This window comes from Talaromyces proteolyticus (assembly GCF_021365285.1).
Source record: "Talaromyces proteolyticus strain PMI_201 chromosome Unknown BGW36scaffold_2, whole genome shotgun sequence".
NCBI lineage: Eukaryota > Fungi > Ascomycota > Eurotiomycetes > Eurotiales > Trichocomaceae > Talaromyces > Talaromyces proteolyticus.
This window is the reverse complement of record NW_025764278.1, coordinates 1,135,836-1,155,395: the sequence shown is the minus strand read 5'-3', so window position 1 is coordinate 1,155,395 and position 19,560 is coordinate 1,135,836. Positions and strand designations below refer to the sequence as shown.

Sequence of the window (19,560 nt, the reverse complement as noted above, 5' to 3'; positions counted from 1 at the left end):
GGCTCGCAGACTCCAAACATTTCCTTCCCTCGGCAATAAGGGGTGTCAAGCGTTCGGAGTTTACGTCGGACTTTGAGAGCGTGGACAGGATTCCTGCTAGTGTCGGTTCAAGGCTGCATCCGCATCCGAATCTGAGATGCGGGCAACCCCAGTTTAGCTTATTGATTGATCCGTTGAAGAGTGGGCAGCCTGATATCCACAGCGTATCACCGCCGTACACTTCTCTTCTCTGCGAATATGACAAAACAGCTTTATCAAGGGTCAAACATTTACACATGGGCTATTTTTGTATATGAACTCCTCTTATTCTTTGAACTACGAAACTAAGAATGAAAATAAGAAATAGCATAAAATCAATTTGATACATCAATTGATGTGGAACTGCTTTTTCTGGCATTATATATGACGAAACGTCTCAGATGTTCTAATCAGGACAACTCAAACATAAATGCATCGTTGAGAACAACTTGTATTTCGAAAGGCCCCTATCAAAGGCTCTTAAGACAAGCAGACCCTTCTTTAGAGAGTCGCAAGTAGAATACGAAGTGATAGTGATACCTGCAGGATATATAAATATTGGCACGCATGATATTGTGGTAATTGCTTGAAATAGAAAATTAATGATTAATTAATAGGACTGATAGCCGTATAGAATGTAGCGTACTAAACCACCCCTTCCATCTGCCTGCTGAATACATATAGCACACATCCAACGTGTTTTGACATCAAACACTATTCACCACCAGCATTGCCAATTTCCTAATTGCCCTTAATCAGGATCTGCTTCTCGGCTTTCAACTGGTCCACAACCTCCACGGGGATCTTGAGAACGGTGGCAACAACATCATGAGGAGTCAGTGCAAGCCACTGAGTGAGAGAAATGTCCTCAACCTTGTCACTCTTGAAGTTTTCAATCCAAATGAGGTCTTCGTTATCCGATGTATTTTCGATGTAATGACCTGTGCATGTTAGCCAGAAGATTACCTTATAGGAGATGAATAACATACCGCTGTTGGTAGGGAAGACAGCAGTATCACCAGCACGGAAGTCAAAGGTGCGCGCTTTCTGGCCTCCAATAAAGACGGTTGCGCGAGCTGTTCCTTGATGGAAGTATACCCATTCTTGAGCCTATACCATTTGTTATTCATAATGCTAGGAGACAAATTTTAGGAGAGCGGACATACGTTAGGATGCCAGTGCAATTCGCGCAGGCCCTTGGGTTCCAGAGTGAAAAATCCAGACGCAATAGTCGTAGCAACAGGGAAGGTGGTAGAGTCAATACGGCGGAATGTACCACCGCCACCAGGGACTTTCTCCAGCGCATGGTCCTTGGCATGATACACAAAGGAACTGTTGCCAATAAGAGCACCGGCAGGGCCAACAATATGAGTATCGTTACTGACAGTGCCATTCAGGATATAGGGGAATGTCGGAGGCACATTATCGAATACGGACGCATCGACACCAAAGTTCTTGGCTAGGATGTCCTTGGGCGTATGGGCAACCCAGTCGTCGATCATGAAAGTTGTTCTTATATAATTAGCAACCAGACGAAACAGAGGAACCAGGTGATAAGGAGATAGATGTGTAGTGAGGTGTCCGCATACCCCTGAGCTTCGAAGTCGCCGTCGTCAAAGACCAACAAGTATTCATTCGAGTCATCCTGACCTTGAACAGTATGCGCGATACCTGGTGGGAAGTACCACACATCGCCTGCTTCAAGTCTGTCAACCTGGTATTGGCCGTTTTGGTCGACAGCGGATAGGAGAAGAGATCCATTGTACAAGAACCCCCATTCAGCCTAAACAGTCAGTATCCTCACGTAGAGAGTAACCGTTATACGAAATCGCTTACAGTCCGGTGCCAGTGGAGCTCTCGAATGGCGCCCTTCTTCAGGTGCTGCTGCGCGCCAGCAATGTCAGTGCTCAACGGGAGATCTGTGATGATCTGTTCACGGCTCCAGCCCCCTGGGAAGATGTTGGTCTTGGAGTCGGAGAAACTCCATTTCAGATTAGGGACATATCCAGCGTCAGTGGACTGGCGACCCAGGTTGTCAGGGTTTTGGAGGTCGAGTTCGTGATTAGTCCCCCCTAGATAGAAGATTAGTCAGGTATATCAACTGGGACAGGTACGTCAAGCAATTTACCGATAATAGGAGCACCCTTTCCGGTCGCATCATTGATCGGTTCCCCATCAGAGAAACCGTCACGTTTCTGGATGCTTGCAGCTGAGGCTAGGCCTAGCAAAGAAAAGGCGAGGAAATGCATCACTGAAATCGGTGGTTGACAACTCAGTAAATGATATGGAAGTAGTGGAAGCCAAGAATGCTCCAAGGCTGGGCAGCCAGGGTGATAAATAGCAATTTTCTGACAAGCTTACATTTCGAATCATCATGGATCGATTTCTTACTTCATGTCACGATATCATTTCGAAATGATGACATCGAAGCTATGGTGAAGCTATTTGCACGAACGGCTCGGCCCATCGCTATAGATTAGAAGTCATCAAACTGTAGTTCAAATGGTGGGACTAATTCAAGCCGGACGAAGTAAAAGGACGATCGGCCGCGGCATCCCTAAATTGCGATATACAAGAATGAGCATTGGAGTTGTTTAGAGACATCGATGTTAGGGTCATAGCATACTTCGTGGTGGTTAGCGCGCCTCCAGCTGAATAATTGGAATGTGTCTGATGCTTGAGCCCTGGGGTTGTCCAACAGTCGTTGTTGGTGATGAGTGATGTTGAAGTAAGATGTCGCCATTACTTGGCAGCACGCATGCCAAGACCATTCCGCCCATGTAGACCGCCGCTCTGTTCTTCTGCTTCTTCCTACTTAGATGAATGCGGCATTGATGATACAATAATATCACGGGAAATAATTGACTAATTCTACGAGTGTGCGGGCCTGTGCGGAGCACAATCAACGAACCGCAGTGTTGGAGTACATGCATGTTATACTACACCAACAAAATATCCCAGGTAACCAATGGCTAGCTGTCAGGTATTAACTCTAGCAAAGTGAATCCCATCCAGATAGAATGGTCTAGTAGGAAATATGTGAATAAATTGGTGGCGTAAATGCTATCTCAATTCGGAAATAAGTAAGGATATTCCTCGCACTAGTCAGCTCTGCACTCTTAATGCTAGCCCTTTCAGATGAGGCTTTAAAAAAGATTTCTTGATCTGGCCTTGCAATTTATTCATAATTTATGCCAAGAATCACGTTTAGCGGCTCATGCTTTTCCATGCCGATTAGTCTCGATGACATATAGGGAGGATAGTACATGCGGGGACGATGTCGATACCCGGTTTAACTTACGCTAATATGTTCACTTGAAATAAAGAAGCTTTTGGTTAATACGAACCTTCTCGTCATCCCACAGCTCCTAAAGCGGGTTACGATTACGATCCTAATATTAGCATTAGCAAGTCCCGTCAAAAGCAAGAGTATATATATGTAAGCGAATATTGCATGATTAATGAGGATCTTTGGTGTTATTACAATATTTAGGCTGATTCACATAATACATATTTTATTGTAAGCAAATTAATACATTATGCCTCTTTTTTTGCTGGCACTGATCCAAACGAGGTTCCACCTATCCTCGTCAGGGGTAGAGTTCTATGGATGACTTATTCAGGTCCATGATTATTTCCCCCACACGCCATCCCCTTCCAATGCATATCCACTTTTATACAAGCACCTGCAAGTCGTTTCTTTTTCTGTCCTCCAAATTTCTCCGCGTCACGAGGCTCAGTGATTGATTTCCATAGTCACTTCCGAACATAGCTGAGATGTTATTTCATCTAGAAAGGAAACACTACTTTCCTAAAAGGGACATCCCGCGCTGACAGGAACAGGTTTTCTCCGCATATAAGCTTTGGTAGCAATGCATGACGTGAGAAATCTTCGTATCACGTTTGGGACAAGCTATATGAGTAATAGACCAGAGTCTGGAGCCAGGATTTGGATAAACATAAAGTTTAATGGTGCCTACGCTACTAGGATCTGTATTTAGTATCGTTTTTGGTAATAATAGCGGGTAGAGCAAAGAGGGCTAGTTCGTGACTTAATAGATGCAATTTCCATTTTTGATGAAAACCAACTGGTTACATTTTGGGCAGAAGTGACTGTGATCGTCTCGATGTCGCCGTGTTTTTCTAGCAGATCCCGAGATCATTGCAAAACTCTTACAGCAGGGCTTTAAGCGTCCACCAGATGGATCAAAGCACGACTGTAGCTTCAATTCCAACGCACGGGTACAGCTAATGACGCCAAAAGAATAGCCAAGCCAGCCAAGTCCAAATATCACATCCTCTCGAGCTATAAGATCTGCAACTGTGCGGTGGCGATTAGGGACTAGGGACAGCGTTCAAGAGCCACACTTCAACAAGGCTGGCTAGTGTTGCCCGTCTTGTCATCGCTCCAATCATCATCAAGAGAGCAAATGAGGATAGTCAAAAGAAGCTTTTATCCGGTTACCGCGGATGCATTTTAAATTATTTCTCTTGGAAGCTCATGCATGAACTCTAGGAAAACAATAGCGTATGCAGCTTGGATCGAACGTCCAAATATTGAGTGATATCGGTGTGTATTGAAAGTTAGTGCCCTTACTAGGAATTGTGATGCTGGATGATATCTCGGAAAGTTTTCAGCTACAAGCTGAGCAGGCTCCCTGAATGGCATCATTTCTTTTCGTCTTCATTCGTTCCCATCATGAATCCATATAATCTCATAGCTTCAAAGGAAAGGATCAGGGTGAATTTCATCATGGAAACAATTAATTGCGTATGAAATATTGATTTTACACATTTCCAGCTATATTGAGATGTTTAAGTTGATTCGAAAACAAGTGTGAATGGCAACAGGTATATATAATATAAATAATCTGCTCAAACTTTCTCCTTTTCTCTCCACCAGATCATTGTTATTTGTTCCACTTGCTTCGAACAGTAATTGATTGCAAGCCAATAATAATCATGCGTTATTCTATCGTTTTCCTCACGGGACTTGCTCCGCTGCTTCAAGCAAAGCCACTGGATATCAGTCTCCCACCCTTAATCCCCAAGATCCCCGGTGTGACCGAGGCATTGCCTGGTCTTGTCCCGCCTTTGCCCATTCTACAAGTTCCAACTCCACCTTTGGACAGTCCTCCATTCACTGCCAGCGATATCAAGCCTAAAAAGATTGGATACTACTGGACTGGAGCCGGGGACAAGGCACATGCAGGTTAGTTTCCTCTCACGGTCTTTCAGGACCAATGGGCTAATAAACGGATGTATACAGACTTCTTAGCAACATTCAGTCTTGACGACGTATGTGTTTATTTTCAACTTCATATTCCAGGTTGCCTAATAGATTCAGGACACTTACGGTACTCTACTCTGGATCACTGATGTGCCAACCAGCGGCAACGACCCTCACCATCTGACTCCTTCTCTCGACGGCAAAACAATTGTTGGCGGTGGCTTGCTTTCTCTGCTGAAGACCCAGGTTGGTATTCAACTATACATCTGAAGCCTTTTCTAACTAGTTACTAGGATACCGCATACTATTTTGACACTTCGGACCCCTACCGTCCCACTTTTAAGAAGAGCAACCGGGCCATTCTATCCTCCATTACCGATGAGATTCGTGCCAAGCCTGATGGTGGTTTCTACATCACTTACATGGGCTGTAAGAATTTCCTTCCCCACCTTGGATCATGCCTAATATGGTGTTTCTTTTTAGCTGCTCTCGGAACTAGTCCTGGCCGTCTGATAGAAACCGATGCCGATTTCAACATCATCCACGAATGGCCTGAGGATGTCGAGGGCACCCTCAACATTCTCGGCGAGCAGTTCTCTCCCCACGGATTGACTGTCGACTTTGACAAGCAGATTGCTATTACTTCTGACTTTGTCGTTCCACTCAGTATTCTCAAGCCCAGTCTCGGAGTGCAGCATGCAAACACATTAAGGTTGTGGGACCTGAAGACTCACACCATTCTCAACACAATCACCATCCCTGATGTACGTTCCTTATCTGCCACATGGCTCTGCCTACAATCTAACAAATCTTTAGGGAGGAGGTATCCAGGATGTAAAATTCATTCCCAACAACCCGGAAAATGCCGCCATTGCCACAGCTGTGCATCTTGGGCAGGTCTGGATTCTCTATCCTTTCCGCAAGGACGCAAATGGCAAGCAAGGAACTGCAGAATTGCTCTATGATCTTGGTGAAAAGGCTCGCGATACCGTCGCCATCTAGTATGTTGTCTCCTCGCAGATCAATTTTCCTAGCCCCCATCGAAGTTTGATAACTAACTACTTTGATCAGCTCTGACCTCACGCAAGATGGCAACTTTGCCTACTTCACCCTCACCACCGCCAATCACATTGCTGCTCTTGACATCTCCGATTTGAACAACATCAAACGCCTCGATGACCCAGATGAGGACCAGGACACCGTTGGTCCGCACTACATCAAGGTCACGCCCGACCAGAAACATATTTCCGTGACCGACTACTTTGTGCAGACTGGTGAAATTGGTATCATCAATACCCCTGCGGACTTTAGAGCTCTTTACATTGATATCAACGATGATGGCAGTCTGCATTTCAATCGTTCTATTGATTTCAGCAAGGAGTTTGAGAACCGCGGAGGTGCAAAGCCCCATTCGTCGGTTATTTACGACTTGACTGATCCCGAGAATCCTAAGTACTACTAATTTATCTAATAATATGGATGAGAAGAGAAGGGAGACTGTGTGGTAGAGCACAGAAATGTTGTTGGGGATACCGTTTCGGGGAAGCCAGGCATGATACCTGATTTATTGCTATGTCCCATTACTTTCGTTCGATTAGTCTACTTTACAGTAGTATTTCAATATATTCAATTTGGTCTATAATAATTGATATTAGTTTTACATAAGTCATCGGAACATTAATGACAAGCCGAGACGGCTGCTAGTAATAATGTTGGATGCTCACCCTTTCTCTCATTTTTTTGTTGATGTCGATTCTTTTAGAAGAAATATATGAGAAAATTTATGCTTGTTCAACAGTGGATTCATGTATAAGTTGGACGGAGCGCGTGTTGATGCCCATATCCTTATCAAAGGCTGTTAAGACACGGGTCCAGAAATTAGGGTTAGGGTTGGATTGGCGAAATAAACGGCCAAATTGTTAGGGGTGTTATACCCTAACAGAGCAGATCACTTTCAGCTAAGCACTTTCATCTCCCTTCTTAATTATATTTTTTTTATTTCAAACTGTGTTTAATTCAGTTCGAAAATAAACCCCAATAGCAAACGGACTTTCTTCCAGAGGTGCTTTATCGTGATTTTTATATGGATGTATTTTTATAAGGATGTGATAATCTCTAGAACTTGGGGTTAAGCCGGGCAGTAGTCATGTCAGCTTCAATTGAAAGGTTTGACTGTTTGAGGGGTTTATGACAAAGCGACTCATGATCGTTTCATTAATCTGATCCTGAACGAGATCCGGGACAAAATTAAGCCTCGCACCAGCAGGTCTAGCCTAACGTTTCGGCTATATTAGTATTCCTTCTCGGTATTCTCGATTGATAGCTTCTTAGAGTCTACGATACTACCCCGAATATATATATTTGAGGCGTTTTAATTGTTATTCCCATTGATTGTTCATACTGTTCAATTTCACATTAAATCTAGCCCTAGCCCTAACCCTAACTTGGATCAAAGGGAGTGTACGTACCATCGAGCAATAGCTAAGTGTAACTCCGAAAACTTGCATCAACTATTTGACAACAGCCATGAGAAACCCGTCGTGCTGCTTGGCACCGATTGTCTGCATAACCACTGCCTCCACCCTACCATCTTGTCCCACCTTCTCTACCAACGGAGTAACAGTTTCGTTTCTCTTCTCCGGCCCCACGATGCCACTTTCCAGGATCTCTTTCACCACATTATCCACATAGATGACACTTCCTTTTCCTTTCGAAAGACCAACCGCCAAATCGAAATACCGCCACTGATTCTCCCAATCTGCATCGATGAAGACAAAATCAAACTTCGGCCTTGTTCCGGCGCTGATCTCCTCTGCGAGCTTTGGCAGGACGTCCAGTGCAGCTCCAAGCAGAATTTCTGCTTCTGTAGGCACATTTATGCCTGCTACCTGCAGATTCTGAAGCGCGACCTCTCGCCGACTGCTGTCGATTTCAATACTCGTCAGTTTTCCGCCGCGGGCTTTGGTTGTCTGCGCAAACCAGATGCTGGAGTAACCGCCTAGAGTTCCTATTTCCAGAACATTCTGTGCTCCGCTTAAGCTAGTCAACAGAGAGAGGAATTTCCCCTGCACTGTGGAGACGGCTATGGTCGGTATGCCATGTTTGAGGCTGTTCTCACGGGCGTGGATGAGACCTGGTTGTTGCTGGACGAGATGGGTCTCGACGTAGGATTCTATTTCGATAGAGTGGGCGGCTGTTCTAATAGGCATTTTGAACGGTTTTGGTGTTTGTTTTTTTTTTTTTTGGTCGCGCGTATACCTTTTGAAGAGAAAAGCCCTAGCCCTGTAACGTACTTGGGATATGGCAAATGTATACTAGACACTTTTGAATAGACTTGAGATAATTATATTGCTTGTATGAAAACAATAATAAATTAAATTAAAAAATAGGAGGTTTTGCTTGTCTTTATAATGATGCTATGGGCATCAATTGTCAAGGCAGTCGTCATACTAAGTCCGAGCTCGGTTATAACTCGCGGGACGCTGACTTGCAAAATCCGAGCCAGTATCCTTCTCCACGACGGTCGGATTTAATGTACAATACTAGCATGCGTTGTCAGATTCGCTCTGAGCAGTCAGATTAGGGTTTTTTGGTATTAAATCCGATGCTAATATTTGGAGGTAATTACGTGTTGCCTTGAACTAGACATAGATAAATGGCATCCTTTACGACACAGAAATGGGGCTTCCACCACGTATTCCACGAGCCGTCTTGTCACTGCTGTCATGGGTGACGCACGATTAAAAAATCTCTTATATCCCGTTCCTCAGAAGTAAAACCCGAGTCCTCATTCTCTGAAACAGATGACTCAATATCCATTGTCGGACTGGGGCTAGGATCGAATATCTTCAGCCACTCATCCCTTGTCAACACCGGCTCGTTATATTCCACCCGTAATCCGTGTGGCCAAATTTCGGCATGCACCTTATCCATGCGATCCCACGGATACCCATGCTCTTTGCGCAACCACCAGGTCAGCGGAGTAAATGTAATTCCGATTTTCCGTAGTTTCGCCTTCCTGGCTATTGCAGCTCTCGCGAGCCCCCTTATCCAATTTTCTTCTGGGTCTCCGAAATCCTCAAAGTTCTCGCTGTGCTGATCGTGTACCGAAAAGTCCAGCCCAAATGTGTGGAGGTTGGGGCCCAGTAACAAATCAGCGTCCGCTTCAGAAAATGTCATTTCTCTTCCTGACTGCAATTCCAGCCCTAAAAACTGCCATCTTGAAAGTGATAGGACCTCTAAATTAGGAAAGTCTGCTGCGTTAAAAAGGTCGCTTCTGCCCATGGGAGATAGAGATCCGATATGGATCGAGCGAAGCGTATCTCTATGAATAGAGAGCCATGTACTGAACATCGGAAGGTCCATGGTAAAGCGATTGTTATAGAGGCTCTGAAGATGGAAATTAACCAACGACTTTGGCCACCGAAGGAGTTGCTCGGTTGCTTCGGGGCTCTCTTCGTAATCGGAAATGGTGAGTGAGGTGAACGTGGCAGTCCGGTGCTTCTGGTGAATGAATTAACTGTCAGATGTGTTAAATAAAGATGTATTATCTACATGTACACGTGGTATAATATGCAGTACCTTTGGATCTAGAACGCATTCTCTACCGTAAATCGGCTGATAAACTCCAGAGAGGTGTAAGCTTTCCAGCGACGCGAAGTCAACATGGTCCCAAATGTCCGGTAAATACAGGCCGCCACGTAAGCGACTGAGGGCGAGAGAGCGAACATTAGGTATGTTCTGGAAGGCTAGTCGAATCATAGCCCAGGTTTCTTGGGGATTGCGGTCGAATCCACCACTGAATGCCAATGACTGCAGTTTGGGAAGCTGTGAGATAATATCCTCTAGTATAGAGAAATGTCCACTAGGCAGAGGCCAAATATCGGCTATTCTGATATTGAGTTTCTGGCAATGGTCTCGGAAAAATACATGTGTACATGTATTTCTTTGTAGGGCAGCGTGAAGCCTTCTCAGTGATTTGGTACCTGGATCCAGTTGGATCGTGATGGTACGATAGATTAGAGGTAATGCGAACCAGCTGAACCGGTGGCATACCATGACTAGTTTCTTCAATGTATCAACATCCTGCTGAACAGCAAAATTGAGGATATGCTCGAGAATTTCGTAAGGGAGCTGCAAGATGTATCCCTTTTCAGGCACCGGTTTATCAGGGTCGACCAGGATGAGCTCCTCGTCCTGGGAGGATCCGAGATAGGTCTGGCGGACGGATCGAAACTTGACTACATTGCTGAGAAACATAGTAGAGTATCAATTCATAAAATGAGATGCCATCAAGATCCATGACGGGAAGCTCGGCACGTGTCCAGAACAAGTACCAGCTAGGACATATATGTGTGTGTGTGTGTGTGTGTGTGTGTGTGTGTGTTGTGACTCTGTATACAGGAAAGGTACTAGATAGCAGCGATAGAATAACAACAGATTTGTGCCTGGGAGCCGGAATCCGCATAACAGCCGACTAACTAGTATTAGTCTAGTGCTGGCTCGGTAAAAGACAGGCTAGCACGCTTCAGGACTAGCGCCGACGCCACCTGGTTCCATGTTTCAGAGCGGGTGGGGGCATTCCTATATACGGCGTAATTATTGAATAATGATATTATTATATACATTATTATATTCTCTATTGTTCAACTATTATTATTGCTACGATATGATTTTATTATTTTATTTACTGCACAGTAACATCCAGTTATTCTCTGATACTTGGATATAAACATATGTGCAACTCAGAACCACAAGGTTCCAGTGGACCCTGGCAACAATGAGTACCCCTTGGCCCGTGCGGCTATAGTTTTTATCATCCATTGGGATATATTATTATACTATTATACTATTATACTATTATATCATTATTCTTTATTATGCCGGTTGTAAGATGTCGGTATAATTATCTGCTCCAATGTTCTTCAAATGTTGTGTTGTCTCAGCAGGCCGACGAGGCGTGTAGACGCTCCCTCTCAATTCTCGCAGTAGTAAATATGCATGGGCTTCTGCTTTCTTGATCTGTCGGGTCCTGCTAACCCCAAGATAGCGTAAAAACAACATCACATAATATAATATAGTACAATATAATATACTCCGTACATGCAATAGACAGAATAATATCGTAGATATATGTAGAATAATAGCGTGGCCTGGATGACCCAGTCGGTTTCAGGATGCCTTGGGTGGATCTCGGCGCCCCTCCCCCTGGATCCCCACGCAGCCCTCGCCAGCAGTGATAACCATTATTATTCTAGTATTATCACGGCGTATGCTGGTTTTAACCCGTTATTGCTGAAGAGAGAATTCGCATCGTCGAGTTGCCTACTCTCCCTTATTAATATTAAGTTTATCATAGACGCTGAGCTGCGACAGAGCCGCCGAGCCAGGCACCGAACTAAAGCTTGCGATCCATGGCGGCTGGTGGAGGCATAGGCTCAATTCGTGTCAAGTAGAAAAAATAATTGTGTATCCTACGTGTAGATAGACCGGCGGCCGGCGATGGTCTGAGTTTCTCTGTGTCTTACTGCCGCTGCCGCCCTCCTTTCCACCACCGCCCACTCATCTCTCATCTCGCGCCTGCTACTCTCTACTCTCTCCTCTCTGCTCACTGCTGCTGGGCGACTGTCCACTCCTCTCGGACGACATTTTTAGCATTAGCACATCACTAGACGGCCACTTATATGCTAATACTACCGCACTACTGCTGCTGCATCGCACCGTGCCATTCTTAGCTCGACAGTGCCGTGCCTGCATTACGCTACCCCCGACACAGGAATGCTTTGTCCGTGCGAGCCTTGAGTCTGACCTGCCAAAACACGCCCTGCACAGCATTCTCTTCTCTCTTTGGATTTTCTTGTCTGTCGTCTCCCTGAAGAAAGACGGCAGTCAGTCTCATCAGTTGGGACATTGTCACAATTACCACCGCACCGCCATTACTGCTTCTCTGTCGCTTCAACGCCGATCCGCTCGCACACGCTCCCTCTCGAGGTAAACAGCAACCTGCTGTCCGACCATCCAAACCGCTTTGGCGCCATCGCTGGTGACTCAACAATTTTCATCAGTAGCCTCCGCATATTTGGAAAGGAGACTGCGACAAACGTACACTGGTGGCGGGGGGATAGACCATGACGGGGTTGACTTGGTATGCTTGATTTAGTAAATACTCTCATGATTCTTTCTACCTGCTGCGACTGCTTCTGCGCTTTGTCAATCCTTGTCCCTGCAAATTGTGGGCCACTATTCATAACGCAGAACCACCAGACGATATCTTTGATGTCGTTGTCAAATTTCACTGCTTGTTTCAGGAACATCAGACACCATCATGATCTCTTTGACTGACTCCTGCAGCTCTTATTTCACAGATCCGACTCTTCGTTATTAAGCGCCGCAAGTTAACGTCGGCGACCGCCATTGTTAACCCTTTGATTGCCTACAATTGTCCGTCTGGTAACAATCGTATTGGCGTTGCGGATTATTCTGGAATACAACTGCCGTTTTGATCTTCCAAAATGCCGTCCAAACAGAACCCCGTGCCAAATTTGGATCTCTCTGCGACCAAGATGAACAAGGATCTGCGGAATCCTGGGTCTCAGAGTGCCGATGCCTTAAAGCCCGATTCATCGCTCAGTCCTCTCACTCCCCGCTCCCCGAAATCGTCTCCTTCGTCACCTCTCTCAATAGCCAAGGGCTCGACGATTCGCCCTGTTTCCAGACGCTCCCAAACAGAGGCTTCCATGACCGCCCCTCTGTCGCCTGGCCAGACCCCAGAGCCCCCTACTCCGGGATTGACTGCTATGCCCCAGTATCCGTCATCACCTAGGGATACTAGGCACAGTCGAGACCCATCTCGATCCTTCTTTTCCAACCTAAAGGCCTCACGGTCCTCCCACAAAATCAGCAATTCTGACAGCTCAGGGCTGTCGGCCGACCAGCCGTCGAAAAGTCGCGCGAGTTCTCGTGATCGATCGCGTCCGATGGCGCGAAAGAACGGATCGACGCCAGATCTGCTGGAGTCCGCTAGTCGAACAGGAAAAGAGGATACCTCCGATGATCAGGGCGGGCCCCTGGGAGAAGACGCAAAAATTGGAGCTGAGTCTATGCAGGGTCCAACCTTGAAGAAGAGCAAGCCGAGATTTGCGAACTTATTGTCTCGCACGCGGTCGGTCCGAGTAGATGATAATTCTGCTCCCAGAAGCGCGGGTCCTCGTCGGCCATCCAATGCAACTCTTCTGAGAGTCACTGAAAGTAAAGAAGAGATCCCCCAGTCTCTCAAATCAGCTCCTTTGCGTCAGGATAGAAGCTTCACAGACATAGCCGACTCAACATCTCGAAGTCGCGCGGTCGATCGTCCAACGGAAAATCGCCCACAAACCAGCCGCCGCGACCGGAACCAGGCGTCCATGGTCACCTCCGCGTCGTTCAGTCAAGTCTCCGGTGCATCCGCCGCTCTCTTCAACAACATTAAACATAGCTCAAGTGGAGCCGCCGACAGACTGGGCAAAGCGAGCAAAGGTTTCCTCGGGAAGATTACCAGGAGCGGAAGCACCAATGAGCGGGATGTCGGCTTGGACGACAATTATGTTTGCTCTGTCATTAACCTTCCCCTGATCGAGCAAACCCGGAAAACACGAATCTCGAAACGATTGGAAGACTGCAGGGACAAGACAGAATTTTGGATGCCTGCTCTTCCCTATCGCTGCATCGACTACCTAAACTACAAGGGATGTGAAGAAGAGGGTCTTTATCGGGTGCCCGGCAGTGGCAGAGAAGTCAAGTACTGGCAACGCAGATTTGATTCGGAGGGGGACATTAACTTGTTCGACGAGCCGGAGTTGTATGATATCAACACTATCGGCTCCATGTTCAAAGCCTGGCTGCGAGAACTACCTGACGAAATATTCCCGAAGAAGACGCAACAGATGATCGCAGACAAATGCGAAGGTGCCACCACTGCTCCGCAGCTATTGAAGGACGAGCTGTCAAAGCTTCCTCCTTACAATTATTACCTACTATTCGCGATCACTTGCCATTTGAATCTTCTACACTCATATGTGGACCAGAATAAAATGGACTACCGGAATTTATGCATCTGCTTTCAGCCGTCCATGAAAATTGATGGGTTCTGCTTCCAATTCCTTGTTTGTGACTGGAAGAACTGCTGGCAGGGATGCTGGACAGAGAAGGAATGGGCCAAAATCGAAAAGGAGGAGCTCGAAAAGGCACAGCAAAACAGTGCTCAGGAAGCAAAACAGGACCATACCCGCAACGGCACCAAATTCAGTCAACGTGAAGCCCAATTCACTACTTCCGACGAGCGTGCGATTTCGTCTTCTGGAAGCAGTCAGGCTGGTCAATCGGATGAAACCCCAGCTTCTTCTTCTCATCAAAAAACCCCTCCTCGCAAACACCGTCCCGCAAACCTCGAGAGCACTCCTTCTCGACACGAGCGCAGCATCTCGCAGTTACCCGAGTTGGGACCTCCCTTGTCACCGATCAAGATCTAAACAGTTTGTCCCGCATATATATGCCTAAGCCAGCGACGATTTTGATATCTATTTTTTGCCATACTTCGTGTGCATAGCTTTTTTTACACTTTTTTTATCTTTGTGTTTGTTTCTATGCTAGTCTTGGAGCGTCCTCCATTCATGCATTAGAAATCTTGATTCAGTCCTTCCCACCCATGCTTCCGAGACGATCCCTCTTCCCATGTCTCTATCCATCCTGTTGATTTACTACTCCGCATCAGTATTGGCGTCTAGCGATCTCCCCGTCATCTCCTCTTATCCCCGGAGCATTCCCTGGCCATCAATTGACAGATATATCAATTGACTTTGCGAGCTATTCCATATGTCATGTTTTTTGCAATCATTTCCACATTTCCTTTCGTAAACCTTACTCGATTTATTCTGTTACTCATTTCCAACGGCGCTAGATTAATGGGATTTGATTTGCAGGGGGGTATATGGGTTCCTTGTTGTTGCTTTTTTTTTCCCATCATTCTGCTTTTATTATAGCAAATCAATATCGAAAGTTCTTGTCAGAGTCATTGATATACCATACCTTCTTGAATTGCGAAACACTCTTCTCAATACAACTTAAAGTAAACTGAAAAATAAAAAAAGAAGAAATTTTTGGGTTGATTCATTGACATTGCGTTCCTTGACAATGTCTAGTACATGTAGTTCATCCAATATTGCATTTCCTACCAAGAACAAAACTATACCAAATGGAAAAAGGTTTGAAGCGTAATCGTTGATTCAACTACATATGCAGAAACTAAAGAAATGCTAATATACCCAAAGATCATGTTCTCCAGATAACATCAATATTGCTACCATAGATACCATTCATGACAAAAAAGTAAAAGAACAACCATTTTCAATTCTTCCAAGTTATAAAAATCTTACAGTTTTGCCTTTGCTCCCTCGAGCAATTCAACACCGGCACCAGAGATGGCAGGCTTGCCAGTCTCGACGACGGTGGCTTGGAAGATAACCGTATTTCCTTCCTTCCACAGCTCCGTGCGGAGAGTCTGGCCGGGAAGAACCACGCCAGCAAAGCGGGCCTTGAGGCTCTTGAACGCGCCGTATTTCTGGAACACGTGCTTGCCGGTGATACCAAGCGAGCAGAGACCGTGCAGAATTGGGGTTTTGAAACCGCCGACTTTGCTGAAGTCGGGGTCGATGTGGAGGGGGTTGCGGTCACCGTTCAGGCGGTACAGTGCCGCCTGGTCCTCGGATGTCTTCTCCTCAATGACGACGTCGGCGGCACGCTTGGGAGGTTTGTAGGCCGCGACGGCGGCCTTAGGGCGCTGAGCAGTTGGCTTCGAGGAGCCACCGAAGCCACCGCTGCCTCGGATGAAGACGGTGGATTCGTTGTAGAACAGATCCTCGCCGGTTCGGGCGTCCTTGGTAGTGACGCCGGATACCACAATGGCCGCATTGCCCTTATCGATCACGTCGACCAATTTGGGGACGTTAATGGTCTTGGTCGCAGTAGGGATCGGGAACTTGCGGATCTCAAGGTATTGTTCGCCATGAAGCAACATCATGGGTGAGAAGTTCGCAACAATTTCATCCAGGCTGTACGGAGTTTGCGTGTCAAATCCTGGGATGACACCGAAGGTCGGGAGGGGCTGGAAGCTCTCGCTGTTCTCGTAGACCAATGGCAGATCTGTGCGCTTGGCACCCAAGCTGATGTTGTACAGAATGACGTCCCGGTCGTTGTATTCAAAAGGAGTACCCTCGACAGCAGTCAGGTTCTTCGCCTTCTCAATGTTGGCCAAGATACCCTGTTCGTCACTAGATGCAGCCTGGTCACCCGATCGGTTGTTTATGTTGGCCAAGATACGTTCAGTGCCAGCTTGAGAATCCTCAGGGTGGTCAGCGCGGCCGTCATCAAAGTCAACGATACGCTTCAACTGGGCAGCAACTGCCTCGGGAGTCAGCTTGACGTCCACAGGGAAGCCGTGGCCACCGCTGCGCTGCCACCTGGTGCTGGCAAACCAGCCGCTACCGACTTCGTACAGACCCTTGGTGCCAGATCCGGGGACGGCATCAGAGGAAAGGGCAACAACGAGTGGAGCAACGTAATCGGGCTTGAAGGCCTGGACCATCTCTTCGGGCATGATAGTACGGGTCATGTTAGTACCAGCGTTAGGGGCGATAGTGTTGACTTTGATGTTGTACTTGGCACCTTCAAGAGCCAAGGCACGGGAGAAACCAAGAATACCAAGTTTAGCAGCAGCATAGTTGGCTTGCCCAAAGTTGCCGTAGATACCGCTAGTACTTGTTGTGTTGACAACACGACCGTACTTCTGCTTCAAGAAGTAGGGCCAGGCAGCCTTGGTCACCTTATAGGTGCCTCGAAGGTGGACGTTCACCACTTGGTTCCAGAGGTTGTCGTCCATGTTGGTGAAAGCCTTGTCGCGCAAGATACCCGCATTGTTGATAACAATATCAATACGTCCGAAAGCATCAATGGCAGCCTTGACAACGGCATCACCGTCTTCAGCCGAGGCCTTGTTGCCAACAGCCTTGCCACCAGCCTTGATGATTTCCTGAACGACAGGCTCTGGGTCGGCCAAATCGTTAACAACGACGGATGCACCGAGTTTTGCAAAGAGAAGGGAGTATGCACGTCCAAGACTGGAGGAAATTTAGCAAGAGTTTTTATTTCACATGGTCAAGGTCATCTTACCCAGCACCACCTCCGGTGACCAAAGCTACACGGCCCTTGAAATCAAGATCAGGAGCAGAAGGGTTTGCGGAAAGGCCTTGAGCTTCTTCTAGAAGACTCATGAAATCGGCAGGGCCAGATGGATAGCTAGGCTTTGAGAAGTCATTGACATCGTCCCACTTGGCCAAAATGGATTGTGGGGTCAAAGAAGAATCGGTTTTGAGAAGAGCGCCCTTGGCCCGTTCCCATCGCAACTTGGCGACGTGACCACCGCCAACCTCAAAAATACCGCCGGATTCTGATGTGTTTGATGAATGCACGAGAACGGCAACAAGAGGAACGACCCATTCGGGCTTCAATTGCTCGAGAACCTCTGGGGGCATGACAGTTGCGGTCATTCGGCTGGCGGCTATCTACTTGTTAGAGATTGATCTTATCATTATTTCTTATTGTAGCTTACCAATAGGAGCGATGACGTTGGCGATGATGTTATATTTCGCACCCTCCTTGGCAAGGGTCTCGGTGAAACCAACCTGACTCAACTTGGCAGCTATTCAACGTCAGAATCATGGCTCATTTACGCTGTAGTAGAGCGATATCGTACCTGAGTAGTTGGTCTGACCAAAGCTACCGAACAATCCTGCAGCGGAAGCAGTGTTGATAACACGGCCGTACTTTTGTTTGCGGAAATGAGGCCATGCTGCGCGAGCACACTACATCGAGTGTAAATAGATTGCTGGGAAGCGACACGGATATTCAGACTCACCTTATAAGCACCATAGATGTGAACTCTGTTGATTAAATCCCAATCCTGGTCTTTCATGTTCTTGAAGGAGATGTCACGCAGGATACCCGCATTGTTGATGAGAACATCGATACGACCGAAGTTCTTGATTGCCGTGTCGATAATGGCCTCGCCATTCTCGACACTGTCGTAGTTTGCGACGGCTTTTCCGCCGGCCTTGCGAATCTCGTCGACGACAACATCGGCAGCCTATAAACCGACATTAGCGACTCTTTCTCTCGTCCTGGCGAAACCATCCGACTCACTTTACTCGAGTGGCCTTCGCCTTTGTGGGATCCACCGAGATCGTTCACGACGACGTTGGCGCCCCTCGAGCCGAAGAACAAGGCATATTCCCTTCCCAGGCCACCACCGGCACCAGTGACCACGACGGTCTGGTTGTCAAAGCGCAGCTCGGACATGTTGTCTCTGTGGTCCCCGCTCAAGCAACAAAATCGAAGGGGTGATTCAGATCGTGGAGATGGATAGCAGGAGTAGAAGAGCACGGGGTATTCAGGGTAATAAAGGAATCCGGAGAAAGAAATGAAACGAATAGAAGCAAAAGAACCAGCGGGATGCTGGCACGGAAGTTGCTACAGTCGAGCTCGGCTGATCTGGACCTCGGCTCGCGCTGGTGGGGAGCTCGGCGAATGGGAGCGTCCCCCACTGCCGGAAGCACCGCCTGTTGCCCCGGCTCTCACATGCCGTTGCTACGTCATGCACTACTACTGCTGTCGCAGCAGCTCTTCGCGACTCTTCATGTGATGCTCTATATTCTTATTAATATTAATTAAACATTAACGTTGTAATTAGACTTGTGCTGCTGCTTATTGAATATATCAATCTAACTATCTAGTATACCATTTATAAAGCTGTTCATGAATACTCGGCTTCCCACGTGACTTACTTTGCCGACTGTGAGACTCGATGTCACATGACTAATTAGACTTGCAGAATGGTCTATAGTAAGTTAATGAGAGATCAGGATGACAAAATAAAGGATTATGTAAGTGACTTGCATGTCAGCGCATAACTTAAGGCGATGCTGGGGCATTATCCCGTTATGTGCATAACTAGTAGGATTTTGGTCATGTGGTTGGATGTGCCCTAGCTGCCATCTTTACAGATTGACAATAACATCGTACATATATTCCTAGAACTGTCAATTGATAATAAGTCAACCAAAGACGTCTCCGTCGCAGATGAGATTCTATGGTGCCGCAAATTCCATGTGAAGTTAAAAAAATGCTTGAAATGTTCAATGTTATGCTAGTTACCGACAGGGAGATATATATTTCATTTAGCTCCGCATCAATGCATCAATTGATCAATTGATGAACTAGTACCT

General features: G+C 46.6%; 6 protein-coding genes across 6 annotated transcripts; 2 read left to right on the top strand and 4 right to left on the bottom strand.

The window, feature by feature from the left end:
* Positions 1 to 530: 530 nt before the first annotated feature.
* Positions 531 to 2,724, bottom strand: BGW36DRAFT_369383 (thermophilic glucose-6-phosphate isomerase). Its single transcript, XM_046215130.1, has 8 exons — positions 2,645 to 2,724; positions 2,380 to 2,575; positions 2,147 to 2,269; positions 1,855 to 2,090; positions 1,608 to 1,801; positions 1,185 to 1,530; positions 1,008 to 1,128; positions 531 to 959 (listed from the first exon to the last, which is right to left on the bottom strand). The coding sequence occupies exons 3-8, from the start codon at positions 2,265 to 2,267 to the stop codon at positions 760 to 762; spliced, it is 1,218 nt and encodes a 405-aa protein (XP_046076481.1). The 5' UTR covers positions 2,268 to 2,269; positions 2,380 to 2,575; positions 2,645 to 2,724; the 3' UTR covers positions 531 to 759.
* Positions 2,725 to 4,980: 2,256 nt separating this feature from the next.
* On the top strand, positions 4,981 to 6,710 carry BGW36DRAFT_354883 (uncharacterized protein; the record flags this gene model as incomplete). The annotated part of the gene is made up of 7 exons (XM_046213577.1): positions 4,981 to 5,230; positions 5,288 to 5,316; positions 5,360 to 5,494; positions 5,542 to 5,677; positions 5,732 to 6,012; positions 6,065 to 6,249; positions 6,320 to 6,710. The coding sequence occupies 7 exons, from the start codon at positions 4,981 to 4,983 to the stop codon at positions 6,708 to 6,710; spliced, it is 1,407 nt and encodes a 468-aa protein (XP_046076480.1).
* Positions 6,711 to 7,644: 934 nt separating this feature from the next.
* BGW36DRAFT_369382 (O-methyltransferase) lies at positions 7,645 to 8,635 on the bottom strand. Its single transcript, XM_046215129.1, has one exon. The coding sequence runs from the start codon at positions 8,455 to 8,457 to the stop codon at positions 7,759 to 7,761; it is 699 nt and encodes a 232-aa protein (XP_046076479.1). The 5' UTR covers positions 8,458 to 8,635; the 3' UTR covers positions 7,645 to 7,758.
* A 198-nt stretch (positions 8,636 to 8,833) lies between these two features.
* Positions 8,834 to 10,634, bottom strand: BGW36DRAFT_369380 (uncharacterized protein). Its single transcript, XM_046215128.1, has 2 exons — positions 9,830 to 10,634; positions 8,834 to 9,751 (listed from the first exon to the last, which is right to left on the bottom strand). Exons 1-2 carry the CDS (start codon positions 10,505 to 10,507, stop codon positions 8,972 to 8,974), a joined length of 1,458 nt encoding a protein of 485 aa, XP_046076478.1. The 5' UTR covers positions 10,508 to 10,634; the 3' UTR covers positions 8,834 to 8,971.
* A 1,757-nt stretch (positions 10,635 to 12,391) lies between these two features.
* Positions 12,392 to 14,928, top strand: BGW36DRAFT_87192 (uncharacterized protein). The gene is made up of 2 exons (XM_046222659.1): position 12,392; positions 12,613 to 14,928. The coding sequence occupies exon 2, from the start codon at positions 12,760 to 12,762 to the stop codon at positions 14,752 to 14,754; it is 1,995 nt and encodes a 664-aa protein (XP_046076477.1). The 5' UTR covers position 12,392; positions 12,613 to 12,759; the 3' UTR covers positions 14,755 to 14,928.
* Positions 14,929 to 15,653: 725 nt separating this feature from the next.
* Positions 15,654 to 18,634, bottom strand: BGW36DRAFT_288819 (putative peroxisomal multifunctional beta-oxidation protein; the record flags this gene model as incomplete). The annotated part of the gene is made up of 6 exons (XM_046210612.1): positions 15,654 to 17,397; positions 17,450 to 17,837; positions 17,889 to 17,978; positions 18,033 to 18,141; positions 18,195 to 18,422; positions 18,479 to 18,634. 6 exons carry the CDS (start codon positions 18,632 to 18,634, stop codon positions 15,654 to 15,656), a joined length of 2,715 nt encoding a protein of 904 aa, XP_046076476.1.
* Positions 18,635 to 19,560: the final 926 nt, after the last annotated feature.

Bases quoted from the DNA above. Each gene is read 5' to 3' on its own strand.
- BGW36DRAFT_369383 (XM_046215130.1), bottom strand. From the start codon at position 2,267: ATGCATTTCCTCGCCTTTTCTTTGCTAGGCCTAGCCTCAGCTGCAAGC. The intron at 2,091-2,146 runs GTAAATTGCTTG...TCTTCTATCTAG, and splicing joins AAAGGGTGCTCCTATTATCG to GGGGGACTAATCACGAACTC. The intron at 1,531-1,607 runs GTATGCGGACAC...TAATTATATAAG, and splicing joins GGCGACTTCGAAGCTCAGGG to AACAACTTTCATGATCGACG.
- BGW36DRAFT_369382 (XM_046215129.1), bottom strand. From the start codon at position 8,457: ATGCCTATTAGAACAGCCGCCCACTCTATCGAAATAGAATCCTACGTC.
- BGW36DRAFT_87192 (XM_046222659.1), top strand. From the start codon at position 12,760: ATGCCGTCCAAACAGAACCCCGTGCCAAATTTGGATCTCTCTGCGACC.
- BGW36DRAFT_369380 (XM_046215128.1), bottom strand. From the start codon at position 10,507: ATGTTTCTCAGCAATGTAGTCAAGTTTCGATCCGTCCGCCAGACCTAT. The intron at 9,752-9,829 runs GTACTGCATATT...TTCATTCACCAG, and splicing joins AATGCGTTCTAGATCCAAAG to AAGCACCGGACTGCCACGTT.